The sequence below is a fragment of the Motacilla alba genome, chromosome 6 (genome assembly GCF_015832195.1).
Source record: "Motacilla alba alba isolate MOTALB_02 chromosome 6, Motacilla_alba_V1.0_pri, whole genome shotgun sequence".
In the NCBI taxonomy this organism is placed as follows: Eukaryota; Metazoa; Chordata; class Aves; order Passeriformes; family Motacillidae; genus Motacilla; species Motacilla alba.
This window is the reverse complement of record NC_052021.1, coordinates 21,903,111-21,927,254: the sequence shown is the minus strand read 5'-3', so window position 1 is coordinate 21,927,254 and position 24,144 is coordinate 21,903,111. Positions and strand designations below refer to the sequence as shown.

General features: G+C 51.3%; 2 protein-coding genes across 3 annotated transcripts in view; both read left to right on the top strand.

The window, feature by feature from the left end:
- CNNM1 (cyclin and CBS domain divalent metal cation transport mediator 1) overlaps nucleotides 1–24,144 on the top strand; it is a 31,314-nt gene that overhangs the window by 403 nt on the left and 6,767 nt on the right. Inside the window, 7 exon segments of the mRNA XM_038141168.1 lie at nucleotides 7,738–10,522; nucleotides 10,524–12,039; nucleotides 21,764–21,907; nucleotides 22,408–22,548; nucleotides 22,823–22,992; nucleotides 23,178–23,277; nucleotides 23,451–23,498. Coding sequence (XP_037997096.1) covers nucleotides 10,265–10,522; nucleotides 10,524–12,039; nucleotides 21,764–21,907; nucleotides 22,408–22,548; nucleotides 22,823–22,992; nucleotides 23,178–23,277; nucleotides 23,451–23,498 — 2,377 coding nt within the window. The 5' untranslated portion in view covers nucleotides 7,738–10,264.
- Nucleotides 15–7,730, top strand: LOC119702700 (collagen alpha-1(I) chain-like). 2 transcript variants are annotated; one of them, XM_038141181.1, is made up of 2 exons: nucleotides 15–3,981; nucleotides 4,769–7,730. In XM_038141181.1, the coding sequence occupies exon 1, from the start codon at nucleotides 392–394 to the stop codon at nucleotides 1,742–1,744; it is 1,353 nt and encodes a 450-aa protein (XP_037997109.1). In that variant the 5' UTR covers nucleotides 15–391; the 3' UTR covers nucleotides 1,745–3,981; nucleotides 4,769–7,730. The 2 variants fall into 2 exon arrangements, with proteins under 2 accessions (XP_037997109.1, XP_037997108.1); XM_038141180.1 differs by having other exon boundaries at nucleotides 4,624–7,730.

The following is a 24,144-nucleotide window of genomic DNA, read 5'->3' as shown; positions in this document are numbered from 1 at the left end:
GTGGGAATCACCCCGGAAAAAAACCCAAGCACTACCTGAGGGAAGAGTTACCTCCCAACTGCACCGGGACCCGCCACGTTGGGCGAGGCCCTCGGGGCTGAGCGCTGGAGGCTCCGCGGGACCCGACGGGCGCAGCGGGCTGGGGCCGCCAGCACCCCGGAGCCCGGGCGCTGCGCGCTCGGTGCGCCCTGTCCGAAGCGCCGGGCCGCTCCTCGAACGAAGGCCATCGGGCACCGCGGGGAACCGGGGCACGGGGAATCGAGCCGCCGGTCACCTTTTCCCGCCTGCCTCCGAGCCCATCGGTGTCCGACCAGCGGCAGGGAAAGAAGAGGGGCGGCAGCTGCAGTGCCTGGTGGGTCCGCATCGGGGGCGGAAAGGACATCACGGTGTGATGGCACCGACGAGGACCCCCGTGCCGCGGCCAGCCCTCCGTCGCTGCCTCCAGGACGGACCGGGGCAGGACGGACCGGGCTCGGCGCGCTGCAGAAGTGCAGGAGGCTGCGCTTGCCAGCTCTGGGCGCTAGGTCGTGGCACCGCGCCGGGGATCGGCGGCGGCTGCCGGCAATCCCGGGAGCCTCAAGGAATGTCCATCCGAATCGGACATCCTCTTCGTCAGCAGCCGCTGCCCGGGCAATCCCCGAACTCCCTCAAGCAGTCTGCTGCCTCCGGGACACGTAGCGCGCCCGTACCTGGGTCCTCGGCCGCCGTGGCCCGCCCCAGTTCCCGCGTCGCCATGCGGGACGCGGGGCCCCGGTGCCGCTGCCGGCTCGGCGACGGAGAGCGGGCGGCGGGAGGGCTGAGCCGGGCCAGGTGCGGTCCGTCGGGGCCCCGCAGCCCCGGGGATAGGGCGGCCGCAGCACCATCTGCTGGTGAGGGGCCCGGCGCGGCGGGGCAGCCGGCACCCACCTGCGGACACCCTCCGCGCCGCGGGCGGGGCGTGCCGGGGCTGCGGGCAGCAGCGCGGCTTCGGCATCGAGGCATAAATCTCGCCGCAAGAGTGGCGAGCACCGGGGACCCGCCAGCCGCCCTCGGGGAAGCCGGCGGGTCGGGTACGAGCGGCCCGGGCGGCCGGATCGGGGCCACTCCGAGCGCACGGGCAGCCCGCTGCGCCGGCAGGGCTGCCCGCCCCTGGGAACCCTCTCCAGCTTCTCCCGGTGTCCGTGCGGAGCTACTTGCGCGCCCCGACCGCCCCAGTCAGGGCCCGAGGGGCGGCGGCAGCGGCCCCGGGGAGCCGGGGGCAGTCCCGGAGCTCGGCGCGCTCGGCGGAGCCCCGCAGACAGGGGAAGCGCTCGGCCTGGGCCTGGTGAAGCCCGCGGAGAGCTCTGTCTCCGGTGGAAATCTCCAGTCCCCCTGTCTCTCTGCCCTTGAAACGCCTCAAGACAAGAGGGGCAGCCACCCCTGCCAGTCCCGGCTCGCTCGGGCAGGGGCTGCGGCGGTACGGAGCCGCTGTGCTAACGCGTGGGGAAGGATGAAACATACCTCTGGCTCTGCTAGGGGTGAGCAGGGAGCACACGAACTAGGATCTGCCGTGAAACCATCCCGCCAAAGCGGAGACGGGAGCAGGGCTCAGGCAGCGCCTGGGAAGAGGCTGCCGAGCGCAGCGCAGGCTGACCCGGAGCAGCAAAGGGTGCCCGGGGCAGCGGGCTCTGGGCGCTGGAATAAGAAAGAGGATCCGGGGAAAAGAGCTGTGCAATTTCAGCTGTGCAAAGCCCTGGCATCCCGGCACAGGAAGAAGGCAATTTAAGCCTGGAAATTTGTGTTCGGCTGCAAACTCTTCTGCAGAGGTTTGCAATAGCGCTTAAAACTGACCCAGGACCTAGAGCCTCCGTTTCAGAAGCTGTGCAGTTTTTTTGGGTGACCTCCAAATGAGGAACACGAGTTTCAAAATTATCTCGTTATTTTTTAATAATTTCTTCTATGCTTTCAGAAGACGAGAGCAAGGCTTCAGGGGTATTTGTTGTGATTGCAGGCCGAAATTTTGTATCGTGCCTCCCTCCAAGGATGGTTCTATTTCAAACGAAATTCCAGAGTGTTCTGTAGTAAAAGGGGGAAAAAAACCACAAACAAAACCTAAACAAATTAGCCACTTTAATCTCCTTTTTATATATTTTTTCCTTACAAACACATTACTTCGAAAGAGAAATTGTTTATTCTGAAAAGTTCCCCACAATTAGTCTCTGCTTTGAACGCAAACTCCGGATGCACTGAAGTCACTTATCTGCGGAGATATCACCAACAACATTAAACGGCAGGGAAAGAGGCAAAAAACCTCCCAAACGCCCGAGTCACCTTCCAGATTCTGGGAAGACGACTTAAAGGAAATATTCATTTACCTATCTGAGCTTTCCAAACCAACACCGGGAGCTTGCCCCAGTCCTGTGCCCTCGGAAATGCAATTGCACCCCACTCTGCATCTGACCCCAGCAGCTGCCAGTTAAATCTAAAAATGTAGTGGTTCGGGCTTTTTTTTGTTTGTTGGCCTGCTTTTCAATAAATCGTAGGCTTGCAATAGAAAACATTGCAATCGTAGGCTTGCAATAGAAAACATTGAAACGCTAGACATTCCTTGGTAGTCTGCGAGCGCGGGGGCAGCAGCGGAGGTGCGGGGAGCCCCGGGAGCCGCGAGTCCCGGGAGCCGCCGCTGCCGCCCGGCGCTGCTCGGGGACGGCCCCGGCATCCAAAAAGAGTGGCCAGGGCCACCTCCTCCCCGGCCAGGCACACCAGATAGGCGGTATCTCAATTCACACCAGCTGCGACCCTGGCTGGCCGTCCGCAGGGGCGGAGAAGCGATGAGCCTTTCTTATATTACGATAATTACTTTAGAAAGCCTGACTCACATAAAAAGTATCTATAAAGATTTACTCGCGGTTTTGTCAATTTCGAAATAGGTTTCTCCGTTTTCCATCTACTTTAAACTTGCTGGTTTTAATCTCCAAAACAGTCATTGGAAAAGAAAACTGGGGGAGGAGAAGCATTTCTATAAAGAGCTTAACCAAAGCACATTAAATATTTTCCCAACATCACCAAATAAACAACAATTCTCCAGCTCCCTATAAACTATTTAAAGCATGTCATATCATCTCTTTTGCTCTTGCCAATGTACTTTTCTTTTAATTTACAAGCTGATTAGAGCAGGGGCCTGTCTTTTTGTATATATTTGCAAAATATTTGGCACCCTTTCAGTCAGTTGCAGTTCACAAACACTTAAAACTGCATTTAACTTCATTATTATAGGTAGTCACTTCGATTTTTCCTCTCTTTTGTAGAGCTACTGACTGTGAAAGTGCTTCTTGTAAATGGTCTGAGCAGTTGAAGGTTTTCAGCAGAGGAAACCTCTTCAGATGAAAAAAAAAAAGAAAAAAAAAAAAGGAAGAGAAGAACAAGAAAGCACAACGGAAATCTAAACTCAGATCTCAGGCAATACAAATTGGCCCAAAAGAAAATGGGGGAAATCTCCTTAGGAGGAACATTTTTAGTTCACTAAAGAATAAACTTTGCTCATAAATGATGAAAGTTATTATCATCAGAGGATGTCCTGTACCAAACAAACCTCCATTAGGCTGGGAAGGATAAAACAGGCTAGACAGCCCTTAAAAAAAAAAATCATCATGTCTTTGATTCCCAAGATATCAACCATGTCTGTTTCTTTAGTGCTGTCAAGTAAATCTGAGTTATGGATGCTCTAAAAGAAGCCAGCAAGGAGAAAATTCAGCAAGTGAAAATTAAGAGTGTTATCCATACTTCACAAAAGTACACTTTCTTTTCAAGCTCTTAAGCTTCTGCCCTGTAGCATGGTATGACAGTTTCTTAGAAGAGCAAGGCCAGTGAATGTGGTAAAGCTGTGATCATCAGAGCATGCAATTGCATGACAGATTCTTTTTACTGAGCTTTCTGCTCTTTCTGCAACGCGGTGTCCATCATTTTCACCACAAGAGCCTTAACGTCTGGAATGCAACCTCCTAGAACTGCCAGTGCCTCAAGGTGGGTGTCACAGCCTGAGCTCCACCGCTGAAACCACTTTCTAGCCTGTTTATGTATCATGTCTAACCTGATCAAACAGACAGAGGACAGTTGCTTGATTTAATACAGCATCCACATATTGCTCTTTAATGTAGGCGATCTGGGAAGTTGTGTAAAAAGCAAATACCTCTGTCTGAGCTAGAAGGACCGGCTGGTTAGGGAGCTCAGGCACAGCAGGAGGACAGCAAGCCTACTGAGAGAGCTTCCTCCCTCCATACATGCCAAAGGCAAGGCATCCATCAAAACCAGCGGCCTGGGCAGGAAAAGCACAGTTGGCAATGTTGTCTTTGCGTTTTTGCCAGTGTGAAAGGAACACTAACTGGTATTTCCAAATCTAGCCATAGGAAAATAGAGCACATTTCTTTGAGAGTCATTCTGTACTCACTAACTGCATAATGAAGAAACCTGTAAAAAAAAAAAAGGGGGGGGGGGGGACGGGACAGGGGCAAAAAGGCAAAAAGCCCTGGTGCCATAAAGGTTGTGAGGTTGTGAGTGAGGGCTCTCCCTGGGTGGAACACCACAGAATGAAATGGGGAGGATGAAAGAGAGTTTTAGGCAGCTACCAATCAATGATAATTTTTAGGTTGTTTTTTTTTTTTTCAGTTTTTGTTACTTAATTTCCAGTTCTGCGAGAAGTTAGATACCATGTACTCTGTTGGAATAAACAGCATTTATTGTTTCCCTCATCTGCCTTATTGTTTTACTTTATCTGACTTCTGATGCATGGTCTCAAAAATTCTCTTACAAGCCCCAGGGTACCCTGGTCCTGCAGATTTGTCCATAGAGAGAACTTGTGAAATCCCAAAGTGCTGAAGTCCCAGCAGGACTTCGGAAGTCCTTGAAAGACTGAGATGCACAATTTCCATAAAGCTGCAGGAATTGCGCTGGGGCTCAAACCAGGTGCCATCTCAGCACACAGAAATCCTCTTTGCCCAGGGCATCTTCAGCAAGCAGAAAAAAAATCCACATAATGACTGAGAACATTTCAGTGTACAACAATGCCCTTGGACAGAGAATGCTCTTTGGCTCCATTAACTTTTCTGTACTCATCAATGGCCTGGTCTGATTTCACTTTTGTCTTTCACATCTTGAGAAGCAGCAAACACCGCAGCAATTTGTCACAGTCAAAGACACACAGAGTGAGAAGACAACAGTGAGACTGGAGCTCTGCAGTGCCCTGAAGACCACAACAGCCTTGGAAACCTTTTTCTTCAGATTTAGCCCAGCTCTGAGCAGCAGAGAAATGTGTAGAATTATTCCTGTTTCACATCATCACGTGAAAAAGAAAGAGAAGTGAATATGCCAATTTTACAAGCCTGAGAATGAATGTGAGCGAGTATTTGTCCCACCATCTGGGGGAGATGATAGAGGTGAAGGAAGAGGGAATATGAGGGGGATGGTAAAAGTTGACAGAGACCTTCTATTTTTCTGGAGGGATGCTTTACATTCCAGCAGCAAAAATGGAGGAAGCGGACATGAGAATTAGATCAGAGAGGGGAAGTAAGAAGATGGATGAAGTGCAAGACTGGAGGAGCAAACGAGTCAATTATGAAAAAGAGGAAGGAACTGTGTGCAGAAATCAACGAGGAGATGGAGCTCAGGGGAAGGAACAGCAGCCAAAATGCTCTCAAATCAGAGAAGCTGCTGGGGTGAGAGAGACAGAAAAGAATTGGAATATTTCAGGTAATGATAAAATTGTAAACCCCTGCCTGCTGTATTTATTTGCGTAGGGCAAAAAAGCTCTCTGTCAAACATCTGAGCATGGCCCTGCTACAGACAAAGACAGGACAAATCAGCTGTGTCAAAGCTGCAAACTGTTGGTGTGCATTAGAGAAATCAGAAGCAACACAAGAAACTCAAGGCTAGAGAGTAAGAGGAGAAAACTATGGGTCATGCCTGAAAAGCAGACAAATGGATGAAGCAGAAATAAAGTTAAATGCCCATGAGGAACCACAAAATTCAGAGGCTCAGAAGAGAGCACCACTGAATGAGGGGGAAAGGCCAGCAGTACATCAGTGACCTGTACTCATGGAGGGAGGAGTCTCGGGCTGATGCCAGATGGACTTTAAACCAAATACTCTGCTTCCATTGCCCAGAAAAAGCAATGCTCTTTCTGCATAAATTCCAGAGCCTTTACAAGAAGTCATCATCACCTCAGCATTGCTTAAGGGCTGGCATGTCAGCAGAAGTGAGGGGTGAGGTGCAGAGTCCCTAACCCAGGCACAGAACCTTATTGGCCTGTAGGGAAGGTGCATTTATTCACAGCACAGACATCCTTGTCCTTTCTACCATGGGCAACTGGGTATTGCCTTGTATCTTCTCCCTCCGCAGTTCCCCTTCTGTTGGTCCTTTAGAACAGCAACAGTTGGGAAAGCTAAAAATAAAGCTATATAAGCAATATAATAGGCATGCAATTGCATGTCTATTTCCTTTGAAAAAATGATGCTTTATTTCCTGTTCAATGGAAAATACAGTTTGATGTTACAACTATTAGGTTTTGACTGAATGCAGAAATGTGACCGAAACAATGACATTTCCCCCCCTGTATTTACTATTACCATATGTCACTGATTATATATTTAAGTTGCAAAGATGAATTAAATTTCATGGCTTCCTCAAGCTAGATTGTCTTGGAATGGACTGTCTTTTGTTACTTACCAAAATGCTTGGAAAACAGTTTAAATCAAAACAGCAGACTTTTGGTATCATTTCAGGAGAAAACTGGTTATCACAAACCAAGTGCTTAACACATCATCATCCAGAAGGCAGGGTAAAGCCTTGCAAAGCTGCAGCCATCATGGCCAGGATAGAGAAAGAGGTTAATTGAACACCACAGACTTAAAGATGGAAAAAGGAGAGGGAAAAAAAAAGACATTGTTTGAAGCTCTCTTGCCTGGGGTCTTATTCCTTCTGCTTCTGAAGTTATCATATATCCCACATCACAGTGTTTATTTCACTTACTTAGGGAAAGTATCTTCTCTAAGCTGGCTACAGGGCATTAGTGACAATCAGATTGCACATATGTTCCAGAGAAGCCAGCCTTGTCCTTGCTAGATTTCCTCCCGCTTTCTGGGGAGAAATTTGTTGTTTTTTTTTTTTTTTACTCCTTCTGTTTCCCATCATGATTTGGATTGCTAACATTTCTATCCCCACTAGGAGTCTCTGGTGGCTCCTGGCCCTTTTCTAAAGGACCAGCGGACAGCAGAGCCCCTGGGCTCCCATCAAGCAGGAAGGAAGTGAATTGCAACCCACAGCCTCCCGGAGTCCGATTTCAGACCTTAAGGTGATGTAAAAAGAGTTTAGGAAACTCCCCATGTCCGTGCTTCCCATTTCCTCCAGGTCCTGTCTGGACCTGAACAGCCAGAGCTGGAAGAGGACAGTGGTGACTGGAGAAGTCACTGCTGGCAGGTTTGTGGATATTGCAGGCTGTGGCACAAGAGGGTGGCAGACACAGTGTAAAGCAGAACCTGAACAGCGCTGGTGAGTGGGAATCAGGTTGTCATTCCTAACTGAAGAGTTTGGGAAGAACAGGTAAAAGAAGTAGGATTCAGCATAAGAGAAGAGAGACGGCTATGCTGTGCCTGCTGAAGGAGTCAGCCGGCAGGATACAGCCAGGACAGGCCTCAGTGAGAACATTGCAAATTCATGTCATACTTTGCCAAAGACTCAATCAATTGAGCATGTGCTAAAGCTGAGTTTGTTTTGTCCTATTTGGAGCTTTGGAAGATATTTCCTATCTTGACTCATTGAACACACTCCAACCACACACCTGCAACTTCTGGAGTGCATCCTCTCAGCAAGAGGCTGCCTAGCACGTCGTCACTTACGCAGGGCAAATCCTACTGAAAGCACATCTGACCAAAGCTTTCACACCAGTTTACTTTTACATGTAGCACATGTAAGCTAACATCTGGCAAGAACACAACTATGTCCTGATCGAGATGGAGCTCATAGCAGCAGATGGTGTTTGATACTGCAGGACCAGAGAGGCTCTACCTTAAACTGAGCATTATTTCCCTTCTGAGTTTCTGCACCCTCCAGCCACATCTTTTTCTGAGTGGAGCCACTGCCACTATGGCTTTGCAGCCCCCTCAAGACCAAACACACTCTCAACCTGCAGGTCACTGCCTTGTCCTAACATCCAGGTGATTTTGTTCCCATTGAGGCATGTCAGTGCAGCCATTATATTGTACACGAGTATAACATGAGGTGAGCAGTGCCCTGCACCAGACAGTGCCTCCAGTGCGGGAGGAAACTTTCTCTCCAAGCACACAGTAGCTCTGCCTGCAGGCACGCAAGCAGCACCGGTAGTTAGCAAGCTAACAAGCAACATCTGCTGCCTATTTGGGGGCAAAGGATGGAAAAGCCAGCAAAGAGCAGCCTACAGATCCAGCTCCTCAAGACTGAGATTTTCATACTGAAAAGGGAAAAGCCTTCGGAAGAGAAAATCCAGCATCAAAACAAACGTTGCTGTGACTCTGGAAAGTACAAGATGTGACTAACCACCTCTGCAGCTTTACACAGTTACTGTCCACGATTTTTTTTTTTTTTTTTGGCCAGATCTTTATTTTATTTGAAGTGCAGCGAGAGATTGCCACCTTGTGGTTCCTTCTCCTGCACTGCCATGTTTTTCTTCCCACATATTCCAGGCTAGACCAGTGGTTTCCAAACTGCTGTCCAGGGATTTCTAGTGACAAGGGTACTATGGACAAGAATACCTTCCAAATACTTAATTAACTAAAAAAAAGCACGTCTGTAATTCACAGTCTTCAGTTCCTATACTGAGAAATTTATCACTAGAAAACCTTTCAGGAATCTAACTCGCAAATTAATAAACACAAGTAACTACTGGCATGGGTGCACAGTTACCAAACGGCAATACACAACACAATGGCAGTGATGGACAAAACCCTTTACAATATTCCGTCTTTACAACATTCTCAGCACCAAGAAGTCTGTGAGAAATTCAGGGCTGATGACAGCCTGCCATTGCTAAAATATGGGATGATCTCAGACAGTCGTTCCCACAAGGTCCTATTAAGAAGGAGCAGCCATGTGCTCATCCCCCACCTTGCAGGCAGGATGGCAGAAGTAGGCTGTGCTGGTCCCGAGTCACTCTGGGCACTGCTTAGGGCAGCTTGTGAGATCTGTCCCTCAGGCAGCATAACCTGGGGCCAGGTCTGCACAAGTAGGTTACCACGCGGCTCCTTCATCAGTCATGCTCAGGTAGAGCACCAGGTAATATCTCCCCAGTGGTACTACAGGGGAGTTAGAAAGTGGACTATCAGCAAGAGCTTGTGAAGCAGCACACAGCCCCTGTGAACACCCAGTGAATTCATCACATTTGGGAAAAAAAAAAAACAAAAACAAAAACAACAAAATAGCTGCCTCCCCCAGAGAGAGAGAGAAGAGTCTCTTGTAGCACAGAAAGGAGCACAGATCCCCCTGGTAGCTTTTCATGCCTGTCTGCCTGCTGACATACTGACACAGAAAGTGACCTATTTTCATGGTAGCAATAATGAGTGAATAATCTGAATTTTTCGGGCACTTCCTTTGCCTCCCTGACATTTTCTAGCTTATTGCTTTGCCACTACTGAGCCTGTTGCAGTTGTAAGCAAGTGCTTTCCAGTTCCCCAGCCTCCTTTCAAGTTTATCATGAATGTTGGTCCAGGGAAGACACACAAAAGTTTGAGTCCCTAAGTGCATTCTTGAGCACATACTTCTAAAGCTGATAAACCCTAGCAACATTCCCCATCAGGTCTAGACACGAGAATAAATGTAGCTACAATGTGGTACATTTGTTTCCTAGAAAGACTGCAAATCTAACGACTACCCACCCCCCCCTTAAAAAAAACCCAAACAAACAAAAAAAATCAAACCCCTCCCACGGGAAGAAGGGAAACTAATTTGAACTGAAAAGCTGAAGAGTAGGACCTTGACAGAAAACAGAGGGAGGCTGAATGCAAATTCCAGCTCCAGAGACTGCGGGCAGAAGCCCCTCAGCGAACCCCGACCGCGCAGCGCAGGGGAGGCGCAGCCCCCGCAGCCACAGGCAGTGTACCTGGGATGGCACCGGGAGCCAGCGCGGCCGCGGGTGGCGGGGACAGAGCTCGCTGCTCGGGCCCGCAGCCCACGCTGGCTGCCGGGGCAGGGGGCTGCCCCGTAACACCGCCAGCGCGCTCGGCGTGGATCCGCCAGCATCTCACCAGCTGCGGAGAGGGCGCGCGGTGCCGCCCGCCGGGGGATGCTCCCGCTCGGGGCGGGTGGGCGAACTCCTCGGTCCCCTGCGAAGCGTCCCGCTTGGCGGCCCCGCTCCGCCGGCCCCTCCCGCCGGGGCGCCGCAGCCCGGCTCCCGGTCGCACGTGGCGCGGCGGCCGCCCGCCCCCCGGCCCACGTGTGCCGCCGCGCCGTGCAGTGCCGTGCAGTGCGGTGCCGTGCCGTGCCGTGCCGGCTCCCCGCTGCAGTCCCGGGGCGGCGGGCGGGCGCTGCGGTGCCGGCACAGCGGCATGGCGGCGACGGCGGGCCCGGGCCGCGGCGGCAGCGGCGGCAGCTGGGGCCGGAGCCGGGGCGCCGTGCTGCTGCTCTTCTTCTCGCTGTCGCCGCGGCCGCCGGCCGGGGCCGCCTGGCTGCTGGGGCTGCGGCCCGAGGACACGACGCCGGGCCGGGTGTCTCTGGAGGGCGGCGCGGTGCAGGCGGCGGAGGGCAGCCGCTTCCTCCTGCGCCTCTACTTCCAGCCGCCGCCCGAGGGCAACGGCAGCCGCGGGCCGGCGGGGGAGCGGGAGCCGCGGCTGGTCTTCATCGAAGAGGCGGCGGCGGGGAGCACGGCGGCGCGGGGCCCGGCGGAGCGGTGCCGGGAGCGCAGCGCCTGGGCCTCGGACGTGGAGGTGGTGGGGCCGCTGCGCTCGGGCGGCGCGGCGGGCTCGGCGCTGGCCGAGGTGCGGGTGCGGGAGCCGCGCAAGGGCGAGGCGGCGGCGGCGCCGGGCGGGCGGCTCTTCTCGCTGTGCGCCTGGGACGGGCGGGCCTGGGCGCACCACGGCGCGGCCGGCGGCTTCTTGCTGCGGGTGCGGCCGGCCGCCCCGCCGCTGGGCACCTGGCTGCTGCCGCTGCCCGAGGCGGGCTGGCTGCGGGCGCTGGGCGCCCTGCTGCTGCTGGGGCTGTCGGCGCTGTTCAGCGGGCTGCGCCTCTCGCTGCTCTCGCTGGACCCGCTGGAGCTCCGCGTCCTGCGCAACAGCGGCTCGGCCGCCGAGCGGGAGCAGGCGCGGCGGGTGCAGGCGGTGCGCGGCGGCGGCGGCACCTACCTGCTGTGCACGCTTCTGCTGGGGCAGGCGGGGGCCAACGCGGCGCTGGCCGGCTGGCTCTGCGCCTCGCTGCCCGGCGGCGGGCCGGCGGCGGCGGCCGGCGGGCCGCGGGGAGCGCCCTGGCTGCCGGTGCTGCTGTGCACCGCCGCCGTCTTCCTGGGCGGCGAGGTGCTGCCCTACTCGGTGTGCTCGCGGCACGGGCTGGCCATCGCCTCCCGCACGCTCTGCCTCACCCGGCTGCTGATGCTGGCCGCCTTCCCCCTCTGCTACCCGCTCAGCCGCTTGCTGGACTGGGCGCTGCGGCAGGAGCTCAGCGTCTTCTCTACGCGGGAGCGGCTGCTGGAGACGCTGCGCGCCGCTGGCCCCCACGGCGACCTGGTGCGGGAGGAGCTGGCCATGGTGCAGGGCGCGCTGGAGCTACGCACCAAGGTGGTGGAGGATGTGCTGACACCGCTGGCCGACTGCTTCATGCTCCGGGCCGATGCCGTGCTGGACTTCGCCACCGTCTCTGAGATCCTCCGATCTGGCTACACCCGCATTCCAGTCTATGAGGGTGACCGGCGCGACAACATTGTCGACCTGCTCTTTGTCAAAGACCTGGCCTTTGTCGACCCCGATGACTGCACTCCCCTGCAGACTGTCACCCGCTTCTACCGCCGCCCGCTCCACTGCGTCTTCAATGACACGCGCCTCGACACGCTCCTTGAGGAGTTCAAGAAGGGTGAGGTCGCCAGGCCACCCTCCACACCCCCCCGGGCTTCCCCTGCACCCCTCTACACCCCCAATGATTTCCAGGTCAGCAGCCTCCACGGGCAGCCCTGCATGGCCTCCTGGCAGGATGTGGCAGGTACCAGGGATGCTGGGGGGAATCGGTCCCTGCATGCGCTGGTGTGTCGATGATCCTGGTGTCGCCTGGTGGAACATCCCTGCGTGGATTGAGGGCCAGCAGCCCTTGATGTACCTGTGATGTTATGAAGACTGTTAGAGCCTTTGGCTCTCAGGTTGCTGGCTTGGCAGGTGAGCCTGTCCCCCAGGGGCTGATGGCAGCAGTGGCCTGGCAGCATGGGCATGGCACCTGCCTTGCACCATTGCCCAGGCAGCATTCGCTGCTCTGTTCCGTGTGAAGGAGTTTATGACAGGAAATCGCTTCTCATGACTTAGCTTTCACATTTTCAGCTCAGCAGTGAGAAGGAGGTCTATAAAGTGTTTCTATGCACGCGGTTTAAAGAAAGAAGAAAAGATTAAGCCCTTAGAAAGAGCTGTACTTTTTTTGCAGCTGTGACAGCATTCATAATGCAGCAGCTGCCAGCAGCCTGAGAGATGCTGAGAGCTGTATTTCATTAAGCATACCTTGAGAATACGCACAGCATGTGTTTTTCTCTCCCACTGGGAGCTGTGTTTTGCCGCGTGCTACTCCCTACGTCATACTGTGGTGAGTGAGCCTAAGAAATGGCTGCAGCAGTGGCATGCTGCATTATGTAATGCGTGAGGGCAGCGCTGGGCTCCTGGGCTGCCTGGCGTCCGCTCTGCCGCAGGCAGAGCTGATCAGATGAGAAAGGCCAACCTGGTCCACTCCAGATACAGAGAAAGCATCTCTGTGAGTCATCTCCTGCTCGTTTGTGGAGGCGGGAGGAGGAGAGGGTAGGACATTTCTCAGTGTGCCAGGAATGTGCTCATCAGATACATGCAGGTCAGCATCTTCTCCAGAGATGTTCGGCTGCGTTCCCATACCACTCAGGATCACAGGCAGAGGAGTTCTGTGTGCCACCACCTGCCCTCTCTGCCCCTCAGCAGGACTGGAGACTCCCAATGGAGAAAATCAGAAAATTCCTGGGTTTTATACAAGACTGTTAGCAAAAGCATTGAGGTTGTTCTCTGGGTTCAACCTTGGTGAGCACAGTAGTCCATGCCTGCCCCCTTCCCCCCATGCCAGCTGTCTCTTCTGTTCCTTATTCCTTATGTGCTTCGCAGTTCCTTCCTGACTGTGTTTTCCTGCAATAGCACTGAAGTTCATCTGAGGTCTCTTCTACCTCTCTCTTGTCCAGAGATGTCAGATGATTTTGGCACCCGCTCCCTTGGTGAGGCTCCCCTGCCTTTTATTTGATTTGCTTTGATACACTTCCCCTTCCAAATTTCTTCTACAGCATGGTACCCTATGGATCAATAGACCTATAAAAATGGGCTTGTGGTTGCTTAGTTCCCTGTCCTTTGCTTGCTGTCCTCTGTGCCCTCCTTAAACAGAGCTGTTTGGTGTGTGCTGCTCTGTCAGCTCATGGGTATGGCAACAAGCCTTGCTCCCTGCCCTGCACTTTCATATGCTGGTCTTCATCTCAGATGAAGATTATCCATCCTTCTTTGACTTTACTCTATTAAACTCTTGACATATCACTCCAGGTTCTTCCTCCTTTATATCTGTCTGCCACTGTGGCCTTCTGGGGTGTTTTGCTACAGCCCCTCTTTGGAGCTCTCCCTAAACCCTCTATCTGTTCCCACCTCACTTCTCCTTGTCTTTTCTAAACTATATGGCTGAAAAGCCTTGCTTTTGGTCTTCATATCTAACTCTGCATGGGGTTTAGCAATTCCAGCTCTTCCCAAATGTTCTTCTTCCCAGGAACTGATGTTTTCTTCTGATTCATCTTTCCTCTATTTGTAGGCATTTGGTCACCCCTGGCACCCTGAATTTGCAAACAGTTACCCCCCAGCCCAGCCCTGAACCCTTCTAAGCTGTATTTTTCCAGTTCCAAATACAGGTTCTCGTGCTGGCTCCCACACTGTGACAGATGTTAGCTCCCAGCTGCCTTCAGCCCCATCCACTGCTGCGTCAGCCCTGTTCACTTGACTATTTAATTTCTAAAATAAAGATTTCCTGTTTGTAATTAAGAATCTTTATCACTGTCTCCTTTTCTGTGTCCATTTGAATTATGGTGAAGTATCTTGTTTGATCCAATCAAGGTTGCTTTCCATGGCCAGGTCTTCTGAGACACCTTCACTAATTAGAAAGTAGGCTGATTGCTTGTTGGCTCAGCGAGTGTTTAATGAAGGCATTCATCACTTCACACATCCAAGGTGCCTGCAGGACAGCAAATGCTCCCACTGATAAAGCCCAGCCTCTTTCTAGGAAATTAAAGTCTCTGGTAAGGATGGGCATTAATAACCACCTCCAGGTCCTTATGTCCCTCGCAAGCCTTTAGAAAAGCCAGCTTTTCTTTCCTTTCTCATGATTAACTCAAACAATTTTTGTATCTTTTATTTCTTTTTGTTATTATAATGTTTATACAAAATTCCTATAACATTTTATATCCATCTCTCTTGGATAGCAGTGTGTACTTCTGATCTGTTTCACTAATGATTAATGTTCTGCCACATCCACTATACCCATACTGTCATTTTTTTTGCATAATGTATAAGTAACGCAATTTCACTGCCAGAGCTCCTTGCCACAGTACACAAACATTTGTTCTTTCTTACTGAAAATGTCAAGGGATTATTAAATACAGCGCTTTGGGATTCTTGCTCACACCTCTGACAGCACTTTCATTTTCTGTCTCCTACTCACCAATATCTCACTATTATCCTTGTTTACCTGAGGCATTTCTTTTCTCTTGCTGTTCTGTCCCAGCTATGAAGACAATCAGCCTTTTTTCCTCTTTGGTCTTCTGCAGCAGTGTTTTAGGGGAAGCTTTCCTTCATTTGTTTCTAGGTATGCTCACACTAACCTCATTTGAGCGCAGTTCCATTAAGATGCATTGGTGTTTACCTTGATTTTAATCCACAATTAGATGTGTCCCAGACTGCCTCTCCCCCAGCAGGACCTTGTGTGGAAGAGATTACCTTCCACAGACCTGTAGCATCAGCTTTCCATTTAATTTACCATTTAAATTGTATGAAAGAGTAGCACACACTCAGTGGCACCCAGGAAGCCACTGGCCCAGGGTGGTTATGGTGCCCAAGAGCAGCTGTGAGCTCCTGGTTTGCAAATCCTGGCCCCTGCTGCATCACAGCAGAACTGCTCAAACTCTTCACCTCTGCCTTTTCACAACCCTGCTGCTGCAGCCATTGTTGGATTTCTCTTTCAGCACTGATTCCTGCAGAGATGTGGTTAAATTTGGGGTCTGATGGGAGCTGGGAAAAACCCAGAGAAGACTCCAAAGAGCATCAGAGGGGCAGTCTGGCCTGCAAGAGAATAGTGTAGACTTTAACCCACAGCCCAGATGAGGAGGGCAGCTGCAAAAACCATGTAGAAAAACAACATTGCAGCAGGATGAGACAGGTTCAGCTGAAGGAAGGAAATACTTGTGCTGCAATATGGTTTTGACTTCATCTTTTCAGCAAAAAGAACTCAGAAATCATGAGAGCTGGACGCCCAGTTTGCCATCTTTTCAGGGAAGCTAGACATAGTCTTCTATAGAAGGCATACATTGTTGTGCAGCATTAACTGAGAAGTGCTAAGTGAAGGACCCTAGACAAAATGTGTCCCCTCTTCACTAGAAATAAGAAAATACATACCAGTACAGTAATTTTACCACCTGCAGCCTGGTGAAAGAAGATAATAATACTGAAGGAGTGAAAAAATTGGGAGACAATCTCTTGGCAATTTGTATTGGTACACCTTGGAGTACCTGGCTTTATTCTGGGCTCCCAGGAGAAAATACCTAATACGCCAAAAAAATAATTTCACCATATTTAGCAAGCTACAGCTATGTTGGGAGGCAGATGAGCTTTCTGTAGGATAAACTTTACCTAGGGAATGTGGAGCTATGAGGAAGGCTTTATGCATTTATTCAGCGTGAAATGTTGTGGGTGATACAATCTGTTTCTTCTCGTGTCTTGAAGATAACCAAGCAATGCATGTTGCAGCTCCAGTCCAGTGATGTAACTCCTCATGGGAACCTCTTCTGTGAGGTCGAGCTCCTTGTTTTGTAGTGCCTCTGAGAAGTCACGGTCTTGTCCCTTCCTCGAGCTGTTTATGGGTTTTGTTGACTGATTTCCTGGAGGGGTCCATATACAGCACTGGCACCTTTCAGCAAGTAACTTTCCTCTGTCAGAGGAACAGTAGAAATTTGCTCTTAATGTTCATTTTCCTGCAGCTGGGCAGAGGCTGAGCTGCAACTCAAATTAGCCTTCTGTGGCTTGGCATCTTTTAAGAGTTACTAAAAATAAATTCTCCAAATGCCAAATTTCAGGCTTAGCAGGGAAAACAGCCTGTCCTGTGGAGGACAGCTCTGCCCTAGGGTCTGTCTTTACATTTCAAAAAGCTCCATGGCCTCAATTAGACTTGGGCAAATTGAACGTAGCTGGAAAAGGTGCTTACATTTGCCAGGAATTGGGGTCAGTACCATTTCAGATGCTTTTTGTACCATCCTTCTGATCCTACAGGCACTGTAAGCACACAGTGTTGCTTCAATTTTAACTCGGCATTCAAGAGATTTCTGTAAGTGTCTTAGTCACTCTGCTGGGCATCTTGATGAGCTGAAGCAGTGCCCTCCCAAGGCAGTTATATGGGTTAAGGAGCCAGTTTTTCCCAGGAACTATCACCTACACATCCCCTGGAATGTGATTGCCAGGCTGAGAGCAAGGCAGCTGCTGATCGACAAAAAATGGTCTCAGTGTCTCATGCTCCGATTCTGCCTGAAACATTACTGTGCTTTTCCCACTAAACTGTGCTAAATCTTGCTGTGTAAACCCTGGACTGCTCTACCCCACCCATATAATCCCAGGATCAGGCCTGCTCTGGGCAAGCATTCAGCAAAGCAAGAAGGGAGCCAATCCTTGAGGGAGAGGGCACTCTGCCACCCACTTCCCTCTTCATAGCTGTCAAAGGCACCTTCACCCTGAGCTGGTGGGTACCCAGGAAGTCAGGATCCTGTTGCACAACAAATGGAAGATGAGGTTCTGTGTCCCCTCTAATCTTCTCCTTACCTTTCTGATCTGCAATGGTAATAGATCAGCTATTCCAAATATTCCATCTTTTTTACAGTTTTCCTTAGGATTAGGAAAAGCACAAAAAGAGACTATGAGAAAGGCTACAAGCAGATGTAAGCAGGTGAAGTTTTTGTCCAAGAAAGGTCTGGGTTAGGTTAGGGTTTACAGTTTTTCCTTTACATGGCTCTTATTCCTGTAGAGCTGTGGGACCCTGCAGCTCTCTTGGTTATTTCCTCCCTGCCTAGATGTGCATTTCCTCTAGACACAATGTGTGCTTTCACCCATGGTGCAGAGCTGTGGTAACACAGGATCACACTCACACACATCTCCAGTTCAAGGTGCTCAAATCAGGATCCCCACTTTCTTCAGACGCAGGTCAGCAAGAGGGCACGGAGATGCTGGCAGCCCCTGTGAAGAGCTCTGAAGAAAAGCACACAGAAAATGCATTTCAGTTACGTCATGGTTGTTCCACAAATCAACCTTATTTAAAAATTACTCTTTTTTTTTTTTCTCCCCTTCCATTTTGTAGCTGCAAATGGTTCAGGCACAGGTCTGTGCCTGTACCTTTGATCTCCTAATTACAGCTTCAGATCTTACTGTAAAATTTATGAAAATTATTTTCATGCTCAGGATGTTCATCCTGTGGAGCAAGAGACAAGGCTAAGGCATCTTTAACATTCCTCTGCAGGGTACCTATATAAAAAAAATGATGAAGAAGTAGTCTGGGCTATATTTGAACCCAACAGCACTTTCTTTCCCTAAAGTCAAGGCATTTCCATGTGTTCAGACCCCTTTCCCTCATTGGGGAAGATGCTTTGAGGTGGATCCATGAGCCCAAGGTCATTTAGGTGCCTATGAAAAACAAGGCTCCTAAAAATGGGCATAAAAGCTTCGGATAGCTGTTCAGATGCTTGTTCCATCTGGAAGCTCTCAGCTGTTTATATTAGCTCTGTAATTTAGCATTTTGAGGCATTAACTTTCCACTGAAGCTGTTGTTTGAAAAGAGCAGATTTCATGTAGCTCATAAAGAATTTAGTGCTGTTGTATCCCATGCTGAGCAGACACTTAATCACCTATGGACTTCCTGTGCGAGAGCAGTCCTGCGGAGGCCGGCAGAGCTGCTCACTCTAGGAAAGTTAATTGCCCATTTGTTCTAGCATTTGCCAAACCAAGGCTTTGATTCTCAAGTGTTTCACTGTGCTTTCCTGCATCAGCGACAGCCCTGTAAAGTTTACGTGTGACAGCTTGCTAGTGGGGAAGCAGCTCACCCTTATAATTCATCTCATTTGAGCTATCAAGCAGTGGTTACAATAGCACGGGTTTTGGAATCAGTTTTACAGATTTTAAAGCTGTTTTAGATCAAGTTTGGGGGATTTATTTAAATGTTTGCCTCCCTCTCTTGTGCTCCCACTGAGGCTGACCTGCTGGATAATGGCTGCAGAGACAAATGTCACCCCTCTGGTGTCCCCAGTCTGTCCCTTTGCCACCCTCCCTTAGACACTGTTTCCATCTCATTGCCCAGATTCTGCCCTTGGACATGCTCTAAAGGCCACTGCTTTTCCTCCCCTGCAAGTGTAGCAGCTCCCAGGGCTGGGCAGAGGGATCCAGCTGAGCTTGGCAGCATTGCCCAGGAGGGAACAAGCCACGACCATACAGCCAAGGCACCTGCAAACCCCCCACCGAAATTTATGGGGTCTGTTAAAAAGCGGATGGGAGGAGATACAGGACCCATTCAGGTCAGGGGGGTGGGGCACAACCTTGCGAATGATCTCATGTCCCTCAGGTGGGAAATCGGAGCATGTCAGCCCTCTCCCAGAGGGGAGCAGCTGTGAGAGTACTCAAAGCACCGGGACTGGCTGGCATTCAGGGCTTTTTGTGACAGGGATACCAGCTAGCCAGGCACGGGCTGGCATCAGCTCTCCCGGTATGGGCAGCAGCAACCACACTGAGCTGCAGCAATTTTCTGTTGCTTGGTACCTGTTCCATTTCTAGTGTGGGTATTAGCCTGGAAACATGAGCCTGGGGTTTTGGACTGTGAATACAAGTGTTTATTTTCTGTGAAAATAAAGAACTCTGGAGTGCTCTAACAGCCCTATTGGCTCTGCCCCCAGTACAGTGAAGCCATGGGTCTCCTTCCAGGCTAATGGTGCTGGGCTATTTCTAAATAATCTCATTTGCAGCTACATGAACATGGAGTTTGAATCACATTTCTAGTGTAAATTGCAGTGTCGATGTAGGTGTTTGGCCAAAAAAAGAATTGCCTCCATCACTCTCTGACTGCCTTTAAGTAGCACCTAAGCTTTTTGTAAGGGCCTGGTGGTTTTGGGTTGCATGTAAATGTCATTAACAACAAGCTCTCAGCCAAAAGAAATAACTTTTTCCCCCCTCCTCACTCACCCAAGGACTTGTAGGAGACCAGATGGCCCCAGTGTTTGGGAGCAGAGTTTGGCAAAGGAGACCTTTTCGAAAGCTGGACTTTGCTAAGATGAAATGTAGCTGTCGCTGCTGTCGTGCAGCCAACTCCTCTGCTTTTTTCTTCTTAAGTGCCGTGTTGCTTTATGAACAGAAAAGATGCACGAACCTATGTATGAAAGGAGTGAAATAGCCCAGTCTAAAGAACATGCTGAATTTTCAGTGCCCCAGGGCTATTGATTTGGGTTTTTTTAAGTAAATCTCAGTGCTACTTGCTGCAATGTTATGTTCTCATTTCTAAATCTGTAGGCGTGGGAGGCAGTGAGCTGCTCTCTGAAATCTTGCAATAAAAGCTTGGTATGAGGAGGAGGGAATTTATACTGTGGAAAATGCCCAAGATTTGCTGTGAGAAATGTATAGTGCTGATCTTCAGCTGAGAAATGTCGTCTGCTCGTCTCAGATGCAGGGCAGGGTTATTTGAAGGTCACATGATCCCCAGCAGGACGTGTTTGTGGGACTGCCAGGCTGCTCTGGGTGTGCTTGTCCCTGCACCTCTGCAGGGGTGAGAGCTCGGAGGCACTGCAGGCAAGGAAGGAGCTGCACACCAGGCAGGAGCCCACCCTGTCACATCTTTATGCATGAATGCTGTTCACATCCCTTGTCGGGAGCAGCAGGAGAGCTTGTTGGGGTGGGTTTATGGGAGAAGTGGATGCAGAGGCAGCTGCATAGCAGAGAGGACCTTTCCCTCTTTTGGGTGAGCGTTGCTGCTCAAGAAGCTCAGCTCTGAGCCCATGGGGAAATAAGGTGTTAGTTAGAGGTCACTGCAGGACTTCTGGGCTTGTGCAGGCATTGCAACAGGAGACCCCAGGGATGCAGGGCAGAAGGAGCAGAAGGTTTTGGCTGTGGTGTCAATGAGGGTGCTCTTGAGAAAAACTAGATGTTCAGAATCTGTGTGCACTGGTGGGCAGTGTGGGAGCCACACAGGCAGTAAGAAACCCAGTGCTGTTAATTGGCAGGTCCAAGAACGTGTTGGAGCTAGAAATCCAGAAGTTGTTTGTGGCTTGGAAGTTGGGTTCTGGTCAAGATGCTGAGCAGGACCATAAATCAGAGCAGCCAGTGAAGGAAGGGAGAGGTTGAAAAAGTCAAAACAGCTTACAGAGAGCTGGACATGCAAAAACAAATAGAAATGTTTCAAGTATGCCAAAACCAAGAAACTTGAGAATGTGTCAGCAGAGCTGCCAGCTTACAAGGGACAAGTGAGGAAGCTGAAACTGTGATCCAGGAACACTGAAACTTCCAAGCAGAAGTCAACATCATTGCAGCTGAAGGTCCTGGACTCACTGTTTGTTTAAGGTAACGTAGAGAAGATGCTGTTAAGGGCAGGACTTGGAGAAGAATTTTGGGTGCAAGCTGATGGGTTGAAAAGTGTTCAGTGTCTGCATCCAGATGGTTCACCCAAGAGTTCTGCAGGAGCTGGGCTGAAAGCTGCAAACAAACATTCATGTTTCTGGATAAAAACCAGCTGCTGTTTCGGGGAGATGGAGGCTTTGCCCTTATTTTATGAAAAACCTCAGTATTGGTCTACACAGTGATGGATAGAAAGATGAGGGGGAGCTGTTCCTGGTGATTTAACAGGAAAGATAATTAGCTAGAGAATAAGAAACACCAGGAGGATATGGGAAATCAGTAGAGCCAAGAACACATTCACACTTCTGTGTTGGGGAACATTGTCTCATTGCTCTGTTAAGAGTTGTTTCATGTCAATGAAGCTGAGGGTAAGGAAGAGATGGTGTAATGTACACTTCATTCCTGCACAGGAGGCATTCAAAGAGCTAAACAGAGTGACTCACAGTGTCGGTAAAGAGGGAAGGTAGCTCCAAAAAAGAGCCTACAGGTACAAATCAGTCTGGACAGTTGCTGCCCTGTTAGGCTAGGCTGCATGTCCAGCCCTTCTGCTTGGGTCAGCACACCTGGGTGGGTTTGGGTGACAGTGTCTGCTGTGATCTGTGCCTCCCACCAAAGCCTGCCCACCTGCCTGCCCACCACGCCGGGCACCCCTCTCAGGATCACCAGGCCAGGTGTCTCAGTGCCACTCTGCTTTTCCCCTGCAGGAAAGTCCCACCTGGCCATCGTGCAGCGGGTGAACAATGAAGGGGAAGGAGACCCATTCTACGAGGTGATGGGCATTGTCACCCTGGAAGATGTCATTGAGGAGATCATCAAGTCCGAGATCCTGGATGAGACGGATCTGTACAGTTAGTGTCCCAGAGCAGCTACTGCGGGTGCAGGAGCCAGGGTGGGAGCCTGCACAGACAGACAGATGTGGGTAGGAAACAGGCTAGAGCAAATTGTGGTCCTTGCCCAGAGTAATTTGCTGTTATCATGGGAAAGACAAGAATGATGGAGAGATGCTGGTCAAGTGTCTCTATCTTGGATGCTCAAGATAGAGAAGTACCAGCATCAGCAGCGGGTGGCTGGGCAGGGCCTGACCTAGGAACATCTATGTTGGGCATGAAATGGGTGGTTCCCAAGCTCATTTGCAATTCTGGTGATGCATCCAGCTGGAGAACCCAGGGCTTGTTCCTGAGGAATAGTTTTATGTGCCCCACTGCTCCATCTGCTGCTCCACAGCAGCCCTGCCATAGGGCACAGCCAGACATGCCTGTCCATACGTGTGCATGTGACATGGGGCCCTGCAGCTGCAGCAGCTTTGTGAGTGACTGCTCTGCTCTGCTCTGCTCTGCTCTGCCTGCAGCTGACAATCGGAAGAAGGAGCGGGTTCCCCACCGGGGACGCAAGCCCCAGGATTTTTCCATCTTCAGGCTCTCAGAGAGTGAGATGAAGGTGAAGATCTCCCCACAGCTCCTCCTGGCTACCCATCGGTTCATGGCCACAGGTACACTTGCCCTCGTGCAGGCCCTGCAGCACCAGCCCCACAGGGCATCCCTAAGCCACTCCTGGGTCAGGCTCCCCCCCACTGAGCAATTTCCACCCGCTGGACCTACAGCCTGGACATTCCACTGCCCTACCAGAGTGGGTCTGCATTTGGCTCCCCTCTTGGCAGTGGGTGCTTAGGCTGCAGGAGCAGGGCCGTGCAGCTCAAAGGATGAGGAGTTCCCAGCAGTCCTGGGCCTGCTGAGCACAGCATGTGTGTGTTGCCTCCCCTCTAGAAGTGGAGCCTTTCAAGTCCCCCTACCTCTCTGAGAAGATCCTGCTGCGGCTCCTGAAACACCCCAATGTCATCCAGGAGCTCAAGTTCGACCGAAAGAACAAGAAGGCAGCGGAGCATTACCTGTACCAGCGCAACCGCCCTGTCGACTACTTTGTCCTCATCCTGCAGGTGCCTGGGGCAGCAGCGAGCAGAGGGTGGCAGGAGTGGCCCTGTTTTCTCCTTGTCACCTTGTTCTAGGCTGCTTCTAATAGCAAAGATGCCCATCCTCTTGTATGGGACAGCAGGGGTCCCTGCAGCCCTGGGGGTCAGGAGCACGGGGTGCTTGTCTGAGAGGGGTTTCCTCCTCCTTCCAGGGCAAAGTGCAGGTGGAGGTTGGCAAGGAAGGACTGCGGTTTGAGAATGGGGCGTTCACCTACTATGGTGTCCCTGCCATCATGGCTGTTGTCTCCTCAGGTGAGGCCTCTGTGGGCTCCCTCTGGCCCTGCCTTTGCTTCAGCAGCATCCATGGAGGCTAAACCAGCTGGTGCCAGGAGAAGGGGCTGGCCATGGGGTGGGGTGGCCCTGCTTTGGGGCATGGGGCAGGAGCCTTTCCTCTGCTATTCCCACACCTCCAACTGTTGTTTCAGAAAACGATGTGCGAAAAATGGGAAGCCTGGCAGGATCCTCCTTCCTACGTAAGTATTTTGGGACAGGCTGAGGCCCTAAAACCTCTCGGCAGCACTGGCTGGCTGGAGGAGCGATGGTTTTTCTCCCCATGGCTCAGACTCTGTGCTGAGGTAGACAGAGAAACTACATGCTGAGGGGCTGATGCAGCAAAGACCCCACAGAGTGACTTGGAGGTCCCTTTGAGGTCCCTTTGAGGTCCTTTTGAAGATGCCACCATATGCTGGCTCTGTGCTGGTGGGTCCCAGCACGGCTGGTGCTGCAAGGGGCAGTGCCCTCAGGTGGGTGTTATACTCATTCCAGGTCTCAGCATAACACCTCTAGACCCATTTGCCTTCCTGAAGCTCGGGGCACAAACTGAACACGAGTCCCACATTGCAGGGAGGGCCATGCTTGGGAGTTGCAGAGATGGGTTGATTTACCTGTGAGCTATTTGCACATGGTGGTGGGAAATTAGCCGAGTGCCAGTAAAATCCCTGCCTGTAGAGCTGATGGGTTAAGCAGATGCCCTGATTGCAGGAGTTAAGAGGGAGCTCTGACTAGGGGTACTGAGAGGTACCCCCTTCTTTGCTATAACCCCTACAAAGGTTTGGTCTCGTGTGGCTCAGGAGCAGGTTGAGATGCTGCCCAATCCCAGTTGAGATGCTGCCCAATCCC

Excerpts from the sequence above, each read along its gene's own strand:
- LOC119702700 (XM_038141181.1), top strand. The coding sequence starts at position 392 with ATGGCACCGACGAGGACCCCCGTGCCGCGGCCAGCCCTCCGTCGCTGC.